The 16,876-nt window shown below is 50.1% G+C and overlaps 1 protein-coding gene across 1 annotated transcript in view; it reads left to right on the top strand.

Annotated features, from left to right (window-relative positions):
* Gli2 (GLI family zinc finger 2) overlaps positions 1–16,876 on the top strand; it is a 210,598-nt gene that overhangs the window by 41,922 nt on the left and 151,800 nt on the right. The window contains exon 2 of the mRNA XM_021633255.2: positions 5,830–6,002. Within this exon, the coding sequence (XP_021488930.1) occupies positions 5,861–6,002 (142 nt within the window). The 5' untranslated portion in view covers positions 5,830–5,860. The remainder of the gene's footprint in view (positions 1–5,829; positions 6,003–16,876) is intronic.

Raw genomic sequence — 16,876 nt, 5'->3', positions numbered from 1 at the left:
AAGCTGGGCCAGTGAGCTTGAACCAGTGGTCCCGGTCTGGAAGTGGGTCCTTGGTGCCAAGGGCTGCGGACCTGTTCTCAGCATGTACTGTTACTTGGAGCCCTGATCTGATCCTGGGATCTTTGCAGGGACCTGCTGAGAACTGTGCTAAGCAGTCTGTTTTCTCTCCCCAGGACAGAGGCCTGCCTTGTTTTCCCTTTCCAGCTTCAGAAATACGCAACGCTGCCATAGCCCTTCAGCCCGTCTAGGTCGGGCCGCACAGTGCATCCTTGTTTGCTTGCAGATGTGGCCTCAGAGTGTGGTCCAGTCCTCTGCTAGAAGGGTCAGGGAGAGACTGTGGCCCTCTGGGCATCAAATCCCTGAGGAGAAAGGGGACCTGACAACGGGGTTGGGGATGGGAGGTTGGGATCTAGCAGGATTCTATCTTACGAAATGCTGCTATACTGTATTCTCAGCCTTTAGCTGCGGAGACTGAGGCTGGGCCCTTGTCAGAAGAGGCCTTGATGGAACGTTGCTACCCAGGCTTGGACAGAGTCTCTCCTTTTGCTGTGGGGACTCTGTATGCCCAGCTTGAGTGGAAGGCTCTGTTCATCTCTATTTTTTACAGATGGGGAAACTGAGACTTGGGCAGAGGTTGGCTTTTGTCCAAATGGATGCTCCATCTCTGGTGTCCAGAGTCAATGTCCTTCCAGTAACAGTGTCACCTGCTATCCTGGCCTCTTCCTGGGACTGTGGTTTAGCTACCCTTGGTGTAGGATTCTAGGTCTTGAAGTCCTTGGTGTTAGTGGAACAGAAAGACTGAATGATCAACATAAGAAAGCACAGGAATGCCAAAGACAGGAAGTGTAATCAACCTGAGGAAGAAACAGTGGGGGTTGGGATGTTTTCTCATGCCTGAGCCAGAAGTCCTACCCACAGCCTCTAGGAAGAAGGAAGTCTTTCTGATACTCATCTCATCTCTTGGAGGAGGCCTATGCTTCTCATTGGGCCCTTGGGGGCCCAATCCCTGCCCAGCTAGTCAGTGAATTAGGGTTAATTACCACTTTTCCTAACACCAGCTCACTAGCCCAGGGGCCTTGCAAATCCAGGAGCTTTTGTACTTGGAGAAAGAAATTCAAGGGGCTAGAAAGGAGCAGGTGCATTGCCTTGGGGCTGATTTTTGTTTGGTGCGGCTGCTACCTGCTGCAATGCAGTGTGTCCTTCTATAACCTGCAGGTTTCTGGGTAAAGCTTGAGTTGAGGGGTCCATGAGCCAGGCTGGCCAGGGTGGGCTGTGGAAGTGATAGCCAGGGTTATCACAGGGTACTTTAGCCTCTGGGGTGTCTGTCTTCCGCTGTGTGCTCTGCCATTGCCAGCCTTGGCATCGCGTGATTGTTTTTTAACCCGGTCATTGTGCTGCACTGCCAGCCCCCTTCTTCTCTACATGGCTTACATCCTTTGGTATTAAAAACAAGTAGGGTGGGGCGCGCATCCACAAAGCCCTAGATTTGATCCCCAGCACTGCACAAAGGAGGCGTGCTAGTGCGCTTGGAGGTGAAGGAAGGAGGACCAGAAGTTCAAGACCATCCTTGGTTGGATAGTTGAGTTCCAGGCCAATCTGAGCTATGTGAGTCTTAAAGAAAGAAAGAAACAGAAAAGGTGTCTGGCTGATGAGACTTTTCACTGGATAAAGGCACGGGCCACCAAAGCTGATGATCTGAGTTCAGTTCCTGGAGCTCACGAGGGTCAGAGAGATCCAACCCTATAGCTTGTCTTCAGACCTCCACAAATGTGCATGCGTGTGCACATACCCTAAATACATGTAGAAAAAAAAAGTCTGCAATCAAGGCAGGGCGGTGTTCATTAGCTTTTGTGTATATGTGTCTATCTGGATCTGTGAGTGTGTCTTTGCACATATATGTGTGTGTGTATAAGCACATGTAACTTGTGACAACATATATGTGGTGGGCTTATGCACTTGTGCTGCTGTGCAAAATGGAACTATGAGTGAATGAACATGCATGTATGCATGGCTGTATGTTTGCACACAGCAGACAGACATCTCTGCACCCACATAGTGCAGTATCTGTCGTGTGCGCTGTGTGATTGTGTGTGCATGTGTTCCCATGTGCCTGTGTGTGTGAGTCTGGGCGTGCATGCTGCCTGGCTGAGATCAGAAGTGTGTGCCAGGGCCAGCGGTGGCTGGATTGGCCAGGAGGCGAGGTCCTGCCTCCCTCCTGGAGGCTGATTTCACCCAGGAAGTGTTCATGTGTGTGACTCACTCACCAAAGGAGTTCAAAGCAGCCAGGTGGTGGGAGGTCTCCAGGATTTCAGGCTCCAGGGTGAGTTCCTTCTTCTGGCTCAATTATTGGTGTTTTCATGCCACTCCTGGAAGGCTCCTCAACCAGTTTTGAGCTGTGTTCCTCGTAGCACCTGGTGCGATTGTCTTTCACCAGCTTGCTGTAAATGATGGGATGGAGAGACACCACTTACATCCGGTCAGCAGCTGCCAGGCCAGAGGCACCACAACGCTCCTGAGCTTTCTCAATGCACACCGTGTACAGGGTTGGAGATGTGTGTCTGTATGTGGGCGGGGCTAATGACTCCCCAAGAAGGAAGCCAAGGTGAGCAGAGCTGGTATCCGATGACATGGAATAGAATACTGTGATCTATTGCCCCATCGTTTCTAGGGGTGACACCATGTCCTTGAAGGAATTTCTTCTTTTCTTCAGCCATGTGGGTCCTGAGTATCAAAGTCAGGTCCTCAGGCTTCAAGGAAAAGCCTTTACTACTGACATATATATTTTTTCTGGCCCTAATAAAAAGTTTAGTCCTTAAAGTCTTATTTCAAGTGTAGCTTAGACATGACTTGGCGCCTGACAACAGTGGATGGATACCTCACTCTCAGTCCCCAGCATGCTTACAGGACAGACCCCTTGAAGAGCTCTGTTGTTGGTTTTGTTTTTCTGAGACAGGATCTTTGCATGTGTCTCAGGCTGGCCACGATACTTCCAGGCTTTGGATCCATGCCTGGGGTACACAGGCATGTTCTGCTAAGTCCCGAGCTCACATGGCTTAGTTGGTACACTGTTTGCCAGGCAAATCCTCGGTTTGGATCCCCAGCATCAAATAAAGAGCCAGGCTCAGCAATACACCCCTACAATCCGAAACCACACAGGAAATCTCTGGGTCTCACTCCCCTGCCCCCGGCGCCCCCAGTTTATCAAAATCTGTTGGCTCCACGTTCAGTAAGAGATCCTGTCTCAAAACCATCAACATCAAACCATAGAGAGGGATTGAGGAAGACACCGATGGTGACATATGGCCTCTACATGCACCCCTCAACACATGTGAATACACACAAACACACGCACGGTGTTTTCTTCGCCTGTTCTGTGGGTTCTCCAGTTAAATGTCCAGATGAGCGATCTCATGGAAAGCCCAGGAAAGCCCCAGAGGGCCTGAGACCTGGGTGTGCTCTCTAATGGAAAGGAGCTCCACCAGCACAGGCCCAGGCTTCCCCTGGCATAGCAGATTCCTGTGGAATGTGCAGGCATTTCCAGAGCTGTAAAAGAAAGTGGGGGTTGACTCTCCTCCCTGGGGTGTCCTGTGCCTCTCAGACCCTCCTGTGAAGAAGCTTTTGTGTAGCCTGTGGGAATCAGCCCCCAAGTCCGTCCCTGAAGCCATGCACAGACCCCTCCCTGCCGTTCCCAGGTGGTGAGAGTGGGGGTGGGGTGGATGATGGCAAGGACACCCAGAGCATCGGTGACTGGCAAGCCCTGGGGAGTGAAAGTATCTGCTTGGGACCCAGGGGGCCTGGTGTTTACCCAGAAATTGAGCTAATTCCACTATTTCCTGTGAATTATGAAGACGACTGGCTCTGTCTCCTGCCTTCCTCTCCTGTGGCAGAGGTAAGGGCGGGATAGCATTGATTTGTAGGGTGAGTCAGGGGCCTGGTGAGTCCTGCCTGGGCAGTTCTCTCCATTACCCGCCCCCGCCCCCCACAGAAGGAGTATGTGATGGTGGGTTCCCTGACTCCTAGGTGCTCCTGTGTGCAGCTGTTCCTCCTACTCAGAAACTGGGGCCACAGCCCAAGCCCTGAAACTTCTGTGCTCATGCCCTCCTGGGGTGGCTGTATCCCCAGGGCTTCTAGGTGGCCGGTCAGCAGGAGACCAGACTGGAGGCCTGCCCTGCTGCCTCTGTGGGAAGTGGCCTCAGGCAGCTCATCTCCCTGTGGAACCCCGAAGTTTTACTCCTCAGTGAAATTGGGGGTGACCAGCTGCTGCCACTTGTCAGGATGGGACAGAAGGACGGGACAGAAGGGCTCACTGCCACTGGTCAGATTCTCGGAGACCAGCCTGCCTCTGTTTCCTGAGGCCTGGGATCAAAGGTGTGCACCACCATCCCCAGCTCTGCTTGTTGATCGTGACCGTAATCTGGTGGGATTCAGATAGCCTAGGAGACAACAAGCATGTGATGTGGAGTGTCGGGTAGACTCATGATCTGACTGTAGGGCTCCGACCATGGACTGTCCAGAGCAGGGAAGATGGATGCCATCTTGATGGGATTTTGCAGGCAAAGGAGAAGTGTATTCATGGAGAGGGGATGCTGGCTGCTTGTTCTCAGGCGAAGCAATGGCAATCACAGCCCTAATAAAGGGGTGTGAATGGAGACGTAAGAGCAGTTCAGGTGGCCTAATATGGGGGAGTTTGTGGCAAAGTAAGAGACAGTGTAGGAAAAAGAGGTGGTGACCATTCTGATAGCAGAACTCCATAGTAACAGATTTTTTTTTTTTTAAACTGTGTGCGTGTGGCTTGCATGCAGTGTCATGCAAATGTTGTCAGGACTTTCGTAGAGTCAGTTCTCTCCCCAAAGATTTCTTTGAACAAACTCAAGGTTGTCAGGCTGGTGAAGCAAGACACCTGTAACCTGCTAAGCCATACTACTGGCTCCAAAGCAGTGGATTATAAAGATAGCTTACGCCAGGCCTAATGCTATATACTTGTAATCCCACCACTGAGGAGTCAGAGGTAGCAGGAGCAGGGACGCAAGGTCATCCTTGGATACATAGTGAGCTTTAGGCCAGCCTGGGCTACGTGACCCCTTACAGCAATGGTTCTCAACGTTCTTGGTGCTATGACCCTTTAATACAGCTCCTCATGTTGTAATGACCTTCAACCATTAAATTATTTCCATTGCTGCTTCATCACTAATTTTGCTACTGTCTGAATTGTAATGTTAATACGTGTTTTCAAATGGTCTTTAGGTGACCCTGTGAAAGGGTCATTCAACCCCCAAATGGGTCATGACCCAGAGGTTAAAAACCACTGTTTTATTGAGGGGCGGGGGAGGCAGAGAAGGAAAGAATGAGAACATATTCAACAACAAATGATGACAGTTACTGATGTGAGTATTGACTGAACAAATGAATCAAACAGTAAAGGAGGGGCAGAAACCAGGCAGTTCGGGGCCTTTCTTGAAGGCTGTTGTAATTCGGTCTTTTCCTAGGCTTCAGGCTCTGTGTTCTGGTTTCATGTCTCCAGGTCAAGTGATTCTTTGCTCCTGGAAGCTCTCATCACTACGAACTTGTTTGGGATTAAAAAAAAAAAAATCTAGGTTAAAAACAAACACAAAACCTCAAATGCTCTGCCGTTGTCCCTGTGCCCATTCAGAAAGCAGACCAGTGATTCTCGGGATGAATATGTCAAAATTATCTAAGCCTTTCCTCCTCGTGTTAAGAGACTGAGTGTAAACTTCGTTGCTGTAGGCCTGTGGTGGGAGTCTGAGTTGGTATTTTCCTGCTGGGTTCGGGTGCAGTGTTGTGGCTGAATGTCTTTGTCATTTCCTCCAGGGTTTGCCACCCAAGAGTATGAGCTGCTGAGATGGAGATGTCCGCCCCAGCCCCTGCAGTGGAGAAGAAAGAAGCCAAGAGTGGCCTGTTGGAGGACAGCAGCTTCCCCGACCCAGGGAAAAAGGCTTGTCCTCTGGTGGTAGCGGCAGCCGCAGCTGTAGCAGCCCAAGGAGGTATACACTTTCTGTTTTGCACGCTTGGAGAGCAGCAGGGGTGTTTTTCACGAGGTCATTAGGATTTAATGAGTGCGCTGGCCCCTGTCATCTGGGAGGCATGCTGGGTTTATGGAGGGCAGTGCCCCTGCCCCAGGAATCCCAGTCCCCAAGAAGGTCACTGGCAGCTTGGAGAGCTGGTTATCCCGGCTCTGTGGCTGAGGCCTGAGCAGGGAGTGGAGGAAGGGAGGAGAATCCTACCGGGCAGGGCCTGGCCACCCTGGGGCGTGTTCAGCTGGCACCGGGAGCCATACTCTGAGAGCTTCTTGCCTCTTACCCGCTGAGGACTATTTCAGAAAGTAATTGTCTGCCAATGCCTGCTGGCTGTAATTAGAGGGTCAGGTATGGAATTTACTATCTTAGGTGGATTTCTGGCCAACTTAATTACAACAGAAGGGATTCCACGAGCCACAGTCTCTCATTTCACTGTCCCTAAGAGAGATGTTCTCTGCTTTCCACGGTCCGTGCCAGCAGCCCGGTTGGGGAGTTTGGCGGGAAGGTGAGACCTCCCCTTGTCACTGGGCTGCCCATCTGGAGGCCACACAACTATTCGGTCTCAGAGTGAAGAAACAGATTTATTTTCTGTTCCTTTTAATTCAAGCACATTCAGTTGTGCCCTAGTGCTTTCTTGCCCAGGCAGAACACCCGAGGTGCCTTGTTCATGGACAGGGCTAAATTTGTGTCTCTCCCCCGCTGAGCTGATGCTCCATCTATGGATCTATGGTCCCTGGACTACGCTGTGGGTGTAGCTACACGGTCCAGAATTTGTGAAATGGAACCACCCTTGAGTTAATTCTCTTAAAGAGAGAGAGAGAGAGAGAGAGAGAGAGAGAGTTTAAGACCTCTTAGGTTGTTGCCACTACATTTAATTTCTTTTCTCCCCATGATTCTAAGTTGAAAATAATTATCAAGTCATAAGTGGGAGATGTGAGGTCGGCCTTAAGCACCTCTGGGGAGAGGAAGGAGGAGTCACGGCCCAATAGCTCACACACTATGGAGGGATGAATGGCGACACAGAGCACTGGAGCGAGGTCCTGGGCCACAAGTGATGATCTCTCAGGTTTTCTTCCTGCTCCATTCTTTGAGGCGGAGAGTTCCCAGGAGCTAGCTTCCGGCATCTCCCACCTATCCTGAGGGATCCGCCCTGTCTTGACCTCTCTCTCTTGAACAAGCACAGCCATTCTCTGTCCTGTCACACCACCAGAGAGCAGACTTGGGCAGTAATTAGACAGTAATTAGGACATAATTGAGGGGAGAGGGCTCCTGTAGCATTGGACTCAGTTGTCACTGTTGAGGCCAGCTTGAGGGGTTTTCCACTGGGAAAGGGGGCAAAGTTGGAGCACAGCCACTGCAGAGGAGCACCAGCCCATGCTATGACCGCTCCATGCCCTCTCAGTGCCCTTCCTAGGGGAGCTTGGTTGATGTGGTTCAGCACAGCAGGCATAGGCCAGGTGTGTGCACTAGGGAGCCATGGGGACCCTTGGTTTCTGTTGACTTGTGCTGTCCCTGCTTCCCGAGCAGCTTATCTGAAGGGTGTCTCGGAGTGTGAGAAGAGTGGCTATGCCTGTGTGGGAAAGAGGACCCAGTGGGATCTGTCTCTGTTGAAGATGGGCTGAAGGGGAAGGGCAAGGAAGGCCAATGGCACAACCCTAAGGACGTTGCTGGGACTCGGGTTTCATGTTAGCTGCAGTCCTTAAGGTTTTAAGACCAGGTTGGCAAGGTGCCTCTTTGGGTAACGGTGTTGGTTGGCGGCTCTGCCAGCTTGAATTCCATCACTGTGACCCACATGGTGGAAGGTAAGAACCAGCTTTTGCGGTTGCCATCTGCCCTCCACAGTGCATGCATGTGTCCTCTGAATAAGTCCCCCTAAGTAAATAAAGGTAATTAAAACTGCAGAAATAGTTCAAGATCCCACTCCTGCTCAAATTCTCCGTGACAGAGCAGAGGTACCAAGGAAGACACCTCTTGTGCTGAGACCCCAAGAGCCAGGATGCGCCAGACCAGCGGTTCCCAACCTGTGGGTCGTGACCCTTTGGGGGGAGGGGAGGTGTTGAACAACCTTTTCACATATCAGATATCCTACACCTCAGTTACATTGTTATTCACAACAGTAGCAAACTTACAGTCATGAAGTAGCAATGAAAATAATTTTATGGTCGGGGGTCACCACAACCTGAGGAACTGTATTAAAGGCTTGCGGCATTAGGAAGGTGGAGAGCCCCTGCACCCAGAGCATCAGATATGGGCTAACTCCCCAGGAGTGTGCTCTATTGACGGGGAAGGTGACCGTAAGCAGCCGGAGTCAGGCGTAGGTAGCTGGCATGGGCTTGCTTAGGCTAAAGATGTCTGGGTTCATCTCTGGGCTTGACCAAGTTTCAGTGCAGAGCCCAGCAGGAGGGTGGTAAGGGTATCTTCAAACATAAACGGTATAGGAAGAAATGTGTGATCAATAAGGAGCGGGGTCCCAGAAGGTGGCTGCTGGGAGCCGCCACAGTTGCCTAGCCTCTGAGGAGTTCTGCTTTCCGCTTGCAACCATATGCGTGTGTTCTCAGCCGTGTGAATACATGGGGCACACAGGCCTGAGAGATGGAAGGTGCTGCTGGTAGAGGTAATTCTGTAGGCCCGTGCCGAGCTGGAGATGTGTGGTGTGTGTGTGCATAAGGCTTTAGGTCCATGCTGAGCTGCCGGTAAATGTGGGGCCACTGGTGTGTGCTGGACTGCAGGTGTAAAAATGGCCCTGCAGGGATATGCGAGGCTGGAAGTGTGTGTGCTCACTCCAGGTGCGTGCTGAGCTGCCGGTGGGGGCTGGGCCACAGGCGCGGGTGTGCAGCTGCAGGTGCATGCTAGGTTTCAGGTGAGGGGCCCACAGGTGCGTGCTGTGTATCCAGGGAGCCCCACACTAATCACTGACGGCCCTGTGTGCTGAGTTGCAGAGTGCTGGGCTCCGCTTGCTCCCCGATAATTGCTTTAGATTGTTTGGGTCTGACTGGAGCTGTACTTTGTCCCTACTATAATGTCAGCTTTGGAAAGGCCTCCTGTGTGTCCCTGTGCCTCAGTGTCCTCCTCTGCCCCAAGGCTGGCATCAAACATCTTTGGATCCAGTGGTCTCCCTCATTTGATTGTGAGTCCACAAGGCTGAGGACTGGGGGTTCCTAAAGTGTCTGCCGGAGCACCTTATCAGGGCTGGGGAAGTGACTCAGTTGGTAAAATGCACAAGCCTGAAAATCTGGGTTCCATTCCATGTGGCAAATCTTGCTGTCATGGTGCATGCTTATAATCCCGTAGCGAGAGGTGGGGACAGGCGGACCCCCTTGGAGCTTGACGCCAGCTAGCCTGGGAAGGACCCATGAAGCTGACTTGTTATCTCCCTGGTGCTTGTGTAACACACACACACACACACACACACACACACACACACACACACACACACACACGGAGACAGAGACAGAGACAGAGAGAGACACAGAAAGAGAATGAGAGAGACAGAGAGAGAGGGAAAGGGAGAGAGAGACAGAGAGAGAGAGAGAGAGGGCATACACATGCATACAAATCTTTTCCAAGTGGGCAGAGCAGGGCCTGGCGGGTCAGTCAGGCTGGGAAAGGCTGGCTTTAAGATCAGACCAGAGCTTCCCAAGAGCCCGAGCAGAAGCCACACTGGGTGGCTCTTTCAGAGCCTCTTCGGCTGCTGAGCTAACACTCTGGAGGCCATAAATCTTTAAAAATACATTTTGGCCCAGGGTCCCCCCACCCTCTAATTTTTAAAATGGTGTAATTTGCAAAGCAATTTAAGTCAGATGTTTCTCGTTGCTTTCCACAGACTCTGTCCAAACGCTGTCGAATTTTCCTTGTCTGCCATGGGTTCTTTTCCAAAAATATTTCTGAGCTGCTCTGCGTGCTTCTATGTGGACTGGACCATTCTAGAAGCTTTGGGTACAGCCTTGAAACTTGGAACTGAGGTCTAATCTCATGTGCCGAAATCAAGCACCCAGTCTGGTTTCAGGAACCCGGGGGCCAGTGCTCAACTCTGACAGTGATGTTTACTCTGTGAGGCAAAGTCAGGTGGCCAGCCATTGTGGTCCTTCCTTTCCCACAGCATCGACACCCCTTAGGAATTGGAAATGTCTCCCCCTTTTTAATTGGTGCTGGGAATGGAACTGTTAGCCTCTTGCATGCTAAGTTCTCAGTCTACACTGAGCAGTTTCCAAGATGCTGGAAGTACTAATTCTTGGGTCCCATCCCAGATCTACAAAATTGGGAATCTATGGGGTCAGCAGCGCAGGCCCCGTTTAAACAATGCTTCTGGAGAATTCTGATACTCTCATTTTCTTCTCCCTCCCTGCCTTCCTGTCTGTTTTCCTCTAGTTGATGTTCTCTCTCTCTTTCTCTCTCTCCCTTCCTCTATACCTCCTCCCTGCCTCTCCCTCTCCTTTCTTTCCTGTCTCATTCCCCACTTCCCGTCTCCCTTTTTTTTCTTGTCTCCTTTCCCCCCCATTCTCCCTCCCATTGCTCCTGGAACCCAGGGGTTCTTATTTTAGGCTTGCTCAGTGTCACCGAGCCACACCCCAGCCCCGAGATTCCCTTATGTCTGAGACTCTCATATTCTGGCTTCCTGCGGAAAGGGGAAGTCCTTCCTCGTGTGAGGCAGCGGCTTCTCCCCGAGGATCTGCTAATGGCTCGCACCTGTTCCATGGTGCTTCATGGCGGTACAGGGCACTGACAGCAGTTCCCAGACAGTGAAACTAGGCTGCCTGAACTAGTCTATGTTCTCTTGACCTCAGGAGGCCTGTGCCTCAGTTTTCTCATCTGTGAATGGTGTGATAATGGTAGCTGTTCTGCAGTGCTGCTGGATGCTGGATTTTCTCTGAGTTAGACATGGGGCATGCTTAGCAAAGAGGGGCACAGTCAGTTTGTCTGAAGCATGAGGGATGTCTTTTCTGTCTTCATTATTACTGTTCTTGTCAGAGTTATTTACCGAGACTGCCCACCCAGCTTGACCTAGAAAGCGTTTCTTCCATTGGTCGCCTTTGCCGGCGGGGACCCACTGAGGCCCAGCAGTAGGAAGGCTAGCTTTCTGGCCTTTTATCCTCCAGAACAGCATAGACAGGCTCTGGTCCTGATTTGCTGGGCTGACCTAAGCGGGTCCCCTGCTCTGACCTAGTCATCACCTTTGTGCACTGAATAGGAGAGCCAGACTCCAGGTCGCTCGAGCTGAGGGCATCATCATTAAAACGTGAGCTCAGGGTATGGGCTTCATGATTATTTCCATTTTTCCTTCCCAGTGTCTCAGTGTGGTTGCCCCAAGGGGAGAGGGGCTGGAGATGTAGCTGATCAGCAGTAGTAGTGTGCTTTCCTGGGGTTCAGTCCCAGCACAGCATAAACCCAGCAAGGACGCACAAGTCTGTAATTTCAGCATTCCAGAGGTGGAGTCAGGACAGAGAGAAGTTCAAGATCACAGCCAGTTTGAGGCCAGCCTGGGCTACATGAGACTTGAGAGGAGCAGGGACACGCTTACCATGGCCAGGCCAGCCTACCACTAAATGGTATCTAAATGGAGCTTTGTTCCTGAAGATTCTGTGCCACCTTCCTACACTGACAACCCCCTCATCTTGTTCACTGGCCTGGTTGGCTTTCTGGAAAGCATCTTTGAGACAGTTTGGCTTGGAATGTGTGAGAAGCATCTTTTCTACAGTTGGAATACTATACTATATAATACCAGGAGATCCCATCTCACATCTATCTGTCTGTCTGTCTGTCTGTCTGTCTGTCTGTCTACCTATCTATCTATCTATCTATCTATCTATCTATCTATCCATCCACCCACCTATCTATCTATGGTCTTATATAGTGCAGGATGGCCTCAAACTTAGCTATGTAGCTGAGGATAGCCTTGAACTTCCAATCTTCCTCACTCTTTCCCTAGTACTGGGATTATAGGTGTGTGCCTACTTCATGCTTGGCTTTTGTGGTACTAAGGATGGAGCCAAAGCTTGATGTAAATTAGGCAATTGGGTTACCAAGTGAACTATATCCCCAGCCTACCAGGAAGACTATTTAATCAACTCAGACCCTCAGCATTTTCCTGCATATACCCACCTCACCATACTCAGGGATCTTTGAGACACCCGTCAACTGATTGCTCAGGGTCCCTGGTGCCTGTCTCTACATCCTCCACCCACTCACTTAGACACTTACTGTCATTACTGCGTTTTATCATTACTGTCCACCCCGTCACCTGCACAACAACCATTCTACCAACAATTGTTCACCCAGTGACACCATCATTCTGGGTGTGTGCCAAGTGTGCTATAGTGGACATCTGCTCCTGCCAGCCTGAGCTCCCTGGCTGTAGAAGGCATTTGATGCAGGCCCTATCCTGTGTCCCTCAGCCCCCAGGCCTTGTGGGCAGCAGGGAACTCTCTGAGCATCTTGCTTTCCCTACTTACCTGTCTTTCTCTGTGGGGCCACACACAGGCCGGGGTGCACTCAGGTGTGACTAAGTGGGCAATTACTCTTACTTAAGTGATGTTCAGGATTGCTGTGGAGACTGCATGGAAGCTGGTTTTATGGCCCAACCACACGGAACAGCTTGTTCCCATCAGTTTGCCCAGGCAGTGCAGTGCTACTGTCCTCAGCAGCCTGCCTTGCCATGAAAGTGGGAAGGAGTGCTCCCCAGGCTATTTGGAATGAGTTCTGGACATTCTGTGGTATTGGGGTACCTGGTGTGGGGAAGGGGTGATGGTGGTTCTGATGGTTGGAACAAGCCTGGTTTGGGGTCAGTTAAACTGGGCCTCAAACAGACATAGATCCAAACCATGGATGATATGATTTATCCTATCCACACCTATCCATAAGCTTAATTAATAAATTAATCTAGGAGACATGGCCAGTGTTAGTTACTACACTCAACGCTGTGAAGGAAGGAAGGAAGGAGGGAGGGGGGAGGGAATGAGGGAAGGAAGGAAGGAGGGAGGGAGGGAATGAGGGAAGGAAGGAAGGAGGGAGGGAGGGGGGGAGGGAACGAGGGAAGGAAGGAAGGGTTTTGCTTGTATTATAGTTTGAGGGGTTTCTGCCACTCTTTATTCCCTAGGCCTTGACTATACTAAGTAGACACCTGCCTGCCCTCTGTCCCCCTTCACCTTCTCTCTCTCTCTCCTCTCCTCCCTCTCCTTCTCCTCGTCTTCCTCTCCCGTTTGCCTGAGGGTTTCTGTTCCTAGGATAAAATGCTGTGATGTAGAGAAAGCCGAGATGCCTGCTACTTCCGAGCAGCTGTGTGAGTCCCAGCACGTTCGCCTGTCTTAGGCTTCTGTGCTGTGGTAAAAGCCATGACCAAAGACAGCCCTCAGGTCATACTCAGCGACAGAGGAAAGTCAGGGCAGGAACTCAAGGCAGGGGCCTGCAGGCAGGTACTGAAGCAGAGGCCTTGGAGAGATGCAGTTTACTGGCCTGTTCCCTGTAGCTTTCTCAGCCTGCCTTTCTTAGGCCACCTGGACCACCTGCCTACGAGTGACACTCCCCCAGTGAGCTGAGCCCCTCATATCAAGAAAGTGCTGTCCAGACTTGTCTACAGTACAGTCTTACAGAGCAGTGGTTCTCAGCCTTTCTAATGCGCCAGACCCTTTCATACCATTCCTCATGTTGTGGTGACCGACCCCAAACCATAACATTGTTTTCATTGCTAATGTAACTGTAAATTTGCTACTGTTAGGAATCCTAATGTAAATATCTGTGTTTTCCAATGGTCTTAGGTGAAACCTATGAAGGGGTCATTTGACCATCAAAGGGGTTACACCCACAGGGTAAGAACCACTGTTATAGCCTGGCAAACTGGCTCATGCTTGTAATCCCAGCATCCCAGGGAGGCAGAGGCAGGCGGATCTCTGTGAGTCCGAGGCTAGCCTAGTCTACAAAGCAAGTCCAGGACATCCAAAGCTACACAGAGAAATCCCGTCTCAAAAACAAAAACAGAAGCAAAACAAAACAAAAAAGAGCCCCTGTTCTACAGTCCTTTTCTCCTTTTAAGACATATCTTCTCAGATATGTTGTGCTGGTTGGCTTTGTCAACTTGACACAACCATTGACAAAACCAACCAGCACAATTGACTCCTTATCATCTTGACACACAAAACGTTACTTATTAAACCACAACCTTTTCTTTCTTTTTTTTCCTTTTTGCTTATCCCCAAGGTCTCATTATTAATATCACAATATAAACATACTATAACTTTAAAAGTCCCAAGATTTCTTTAGAAACCAAGCATCTCTCCTGTAAAATAAAAAATAAGTTACATACTTTCTAACTCCAAGAGGAAAGAATCTGGGCACAGTTACATTCAAACTACAACAAAACCAATGGTGTCTGGGACTCAGTACCTTCTGGGCTCCAAAGACCATGAGCAGTGCTCTGGCATGGCCATCTACAGCACACATGACACATAGGCTTGGGCTGGCTCCATCCCATGGTTGCTGTTGTCTTTGGTGGTAATCCCATAGTACTGGCATCTCCAAGATGCCGGGTCTCCGGGTCTCCTGGACTTTAGGAACTCTAAACCTGCTCAGGGTGCCAAGCTTCAACTTCTCTCCATGACCCCGTCAGTCTTGGGGCTTGTCAAGCTCAACTGAGGCGGCGCATTCTCTGAGGCCTCTCCTTGCCTTCCGCAAGGTCCACCTCCACTGTCTGGACTGCTTCCAGCTTTGTTACATGTTCCCACAGCAGCTCATGAAGCTCTGGACATTCAATGCCTTTTCTAGCCCAAAGTTCTCCCTCAATTCTCCCAAAACATCATGGTGTCAGGTATGTCACAGTATAGCACATGAACCTGGCACCAATTTCTGTTTTAGTTACGGTCTCTGTTACTGTAATAAAACACCAGGACCAAAAGAGCTTGGGAGGAAAGGGTTATTTCAGCTTATAGCTTTCAGGTCAAACTGCGTTACTAAGGGAAGTCAGGGCAGGAACCTTCAGACAGGAACTGATGCAGAAGCCAAGGAGGAATGCTGCTTACTGGCTTGCTCAGCCTGCTTGCCTGTACGATCCAAGACCGTCTGTCCGGGATTGTCACCACTCCCTGTGGACCTCCCACACTAATCATTGAGAAAGAAAGGGACAAACAGACTTGCCTACAGGCCAATCTTATGAAGACATTCTCCCAATTAAGATTTCCTCTTCCAGGCAGGGCATGTTGGTGCACGCCTTTAATCTCGGCGCTTGGGAGGGAGAGGTCAGAGAGAGGCAGGTGGTTCTCTGTGAGTTAGAGGCCAACTTGGTCTACAAGTAAGTTCCAGGATAGCTAGGACACCTTGTCACAACCAACCAACCAACTCACATTCCCTCTTCCCAGATATGTCTAGGTTTTTGTTAAGTTGACAAAAGCCAGCCAGCATACCTACCTACACCCCCCCCCTTTCCTCTGCTTCCTTTCATCCAATTTACTTTTCAAAGTCCTTGACAATTTCATACATCTATGCTTGTATATATAATGTATCTTGACTATTTTCACTCCTGTCATCCTTTCTCATCCTCCTCCCTCTCCCACTGAAACCCTTCTTCCCAACAAGCCCCTCCCCACCGCCGCCATTACTTTCATGTCTCTTTGTATGTGCACGATTCACGGAGTTTGATTAGGGTTGCTTGCTGAGCACAGGTGGTGTTATTTACTGAAGCATGGTGAACTCCTCTCCAGGCAGCCATCACCCACCATAGCTCCATTCCTGTGTCTTATTGTGGATGCTAAATGGATGCAAAGTTGTGTATCTTTGAAGTCATTTCTGGTTACACAATGAGAGAAAGCTTCCAAGATCGAACAATTCAAACTGCTCATTATACAGATTTGGAAACTGAGGTCTAGAGACTGGGCATGCCAGTGCTGCCTGCTCATCTCATTAGGCATGGAGAAGCACAAACTAGAAAGTCTCATTGCATTGGACACAGCTGTCCCTCAGCCTGGAGCCCAAACTTCACCTTCCCAAATTGACTGTGTTTATGTGGTGAACAATTTTCTGACATTTGGTTCTGTCAGGACTAATTTTAGCATTTCTAAAGCTTGGTGAAAATACAGCCTCATTACCCCGGTGTCAGTGTGTAGTTTACTATTCGTATATTCTGAGGTTTATCATTTTAGTCATGTTTAACACGGCTGCACCAGGCATGCTCTATTAAATCCTGCTTCTTTTACATTCCTGTCCGGAATTATTTATTCGGAACAATTTCCACCCTATCAAAAGACACAGCTAATGCCGTGTTTTAATGTGTTATTTACACACAAAATAACCTATTTACAACTCAGTGTGCGCCAGAGGGAGAATGGATGGGCCCGTTCCTTGCGTTCTGTTCTATCGGGCTTTAACAATCTGGAAAGCTAATAGAACCATTTATCATTGGTGGGGAGGGGTCGGATAATTTACTTTATGCTCGTGGCCAGGTCCCACTGCCTCTGATCTGGGGAACGTTTGGAGGAGAATGAAGTCGAGCCCAGCATCTAAATGGGTGTGAGGGTGCTCCAGGTGGCTTGCATGTGTTTGCAGGGTACGGCCTGGATGTGGTGATGGGGTGACCCTGCTTGCACCCCCTAAGAGGTTTCCCATTGGAGGTGACGCTCAGGGCATGGTGATGAATCCCATATGGGGCAGCAGGGAGAGGGGGTTCTCATTGGTAGGGGCAGTGTCTGGGCTGGGTGTCCACAGTGGAAAGAGAGAAGAGGGCAGCTTCTTGAGAGTTGTCAGGGACTTGACAGCAGCCAATGGACCCACAGACCTCTGCGGTGAGGGTGAGCCCTAAACTGAGTTTCGTGTACGGTCTTTGTTTATTTGATTTAGATTGTGTATTCTTTCGTTTATTT

This window comes from Meriones unguiculatus, chromosome 18 (assembly GCF_030254825.1).
Source record: "Meriones unguiculatus strain TT.TT164.6M chromosome 18, Bangor_MerUng_6.1, whole genome shotgun sequence".
Lineage (NCBI taxonomy): Eukaryota > Metazoa > Chordata > Mammalia > Rodentia > Muridae > Meriones > Meriones unguiculatus.
This window is presented reverse-complemented; position numbering and strand designations above follow the sequence as displayed.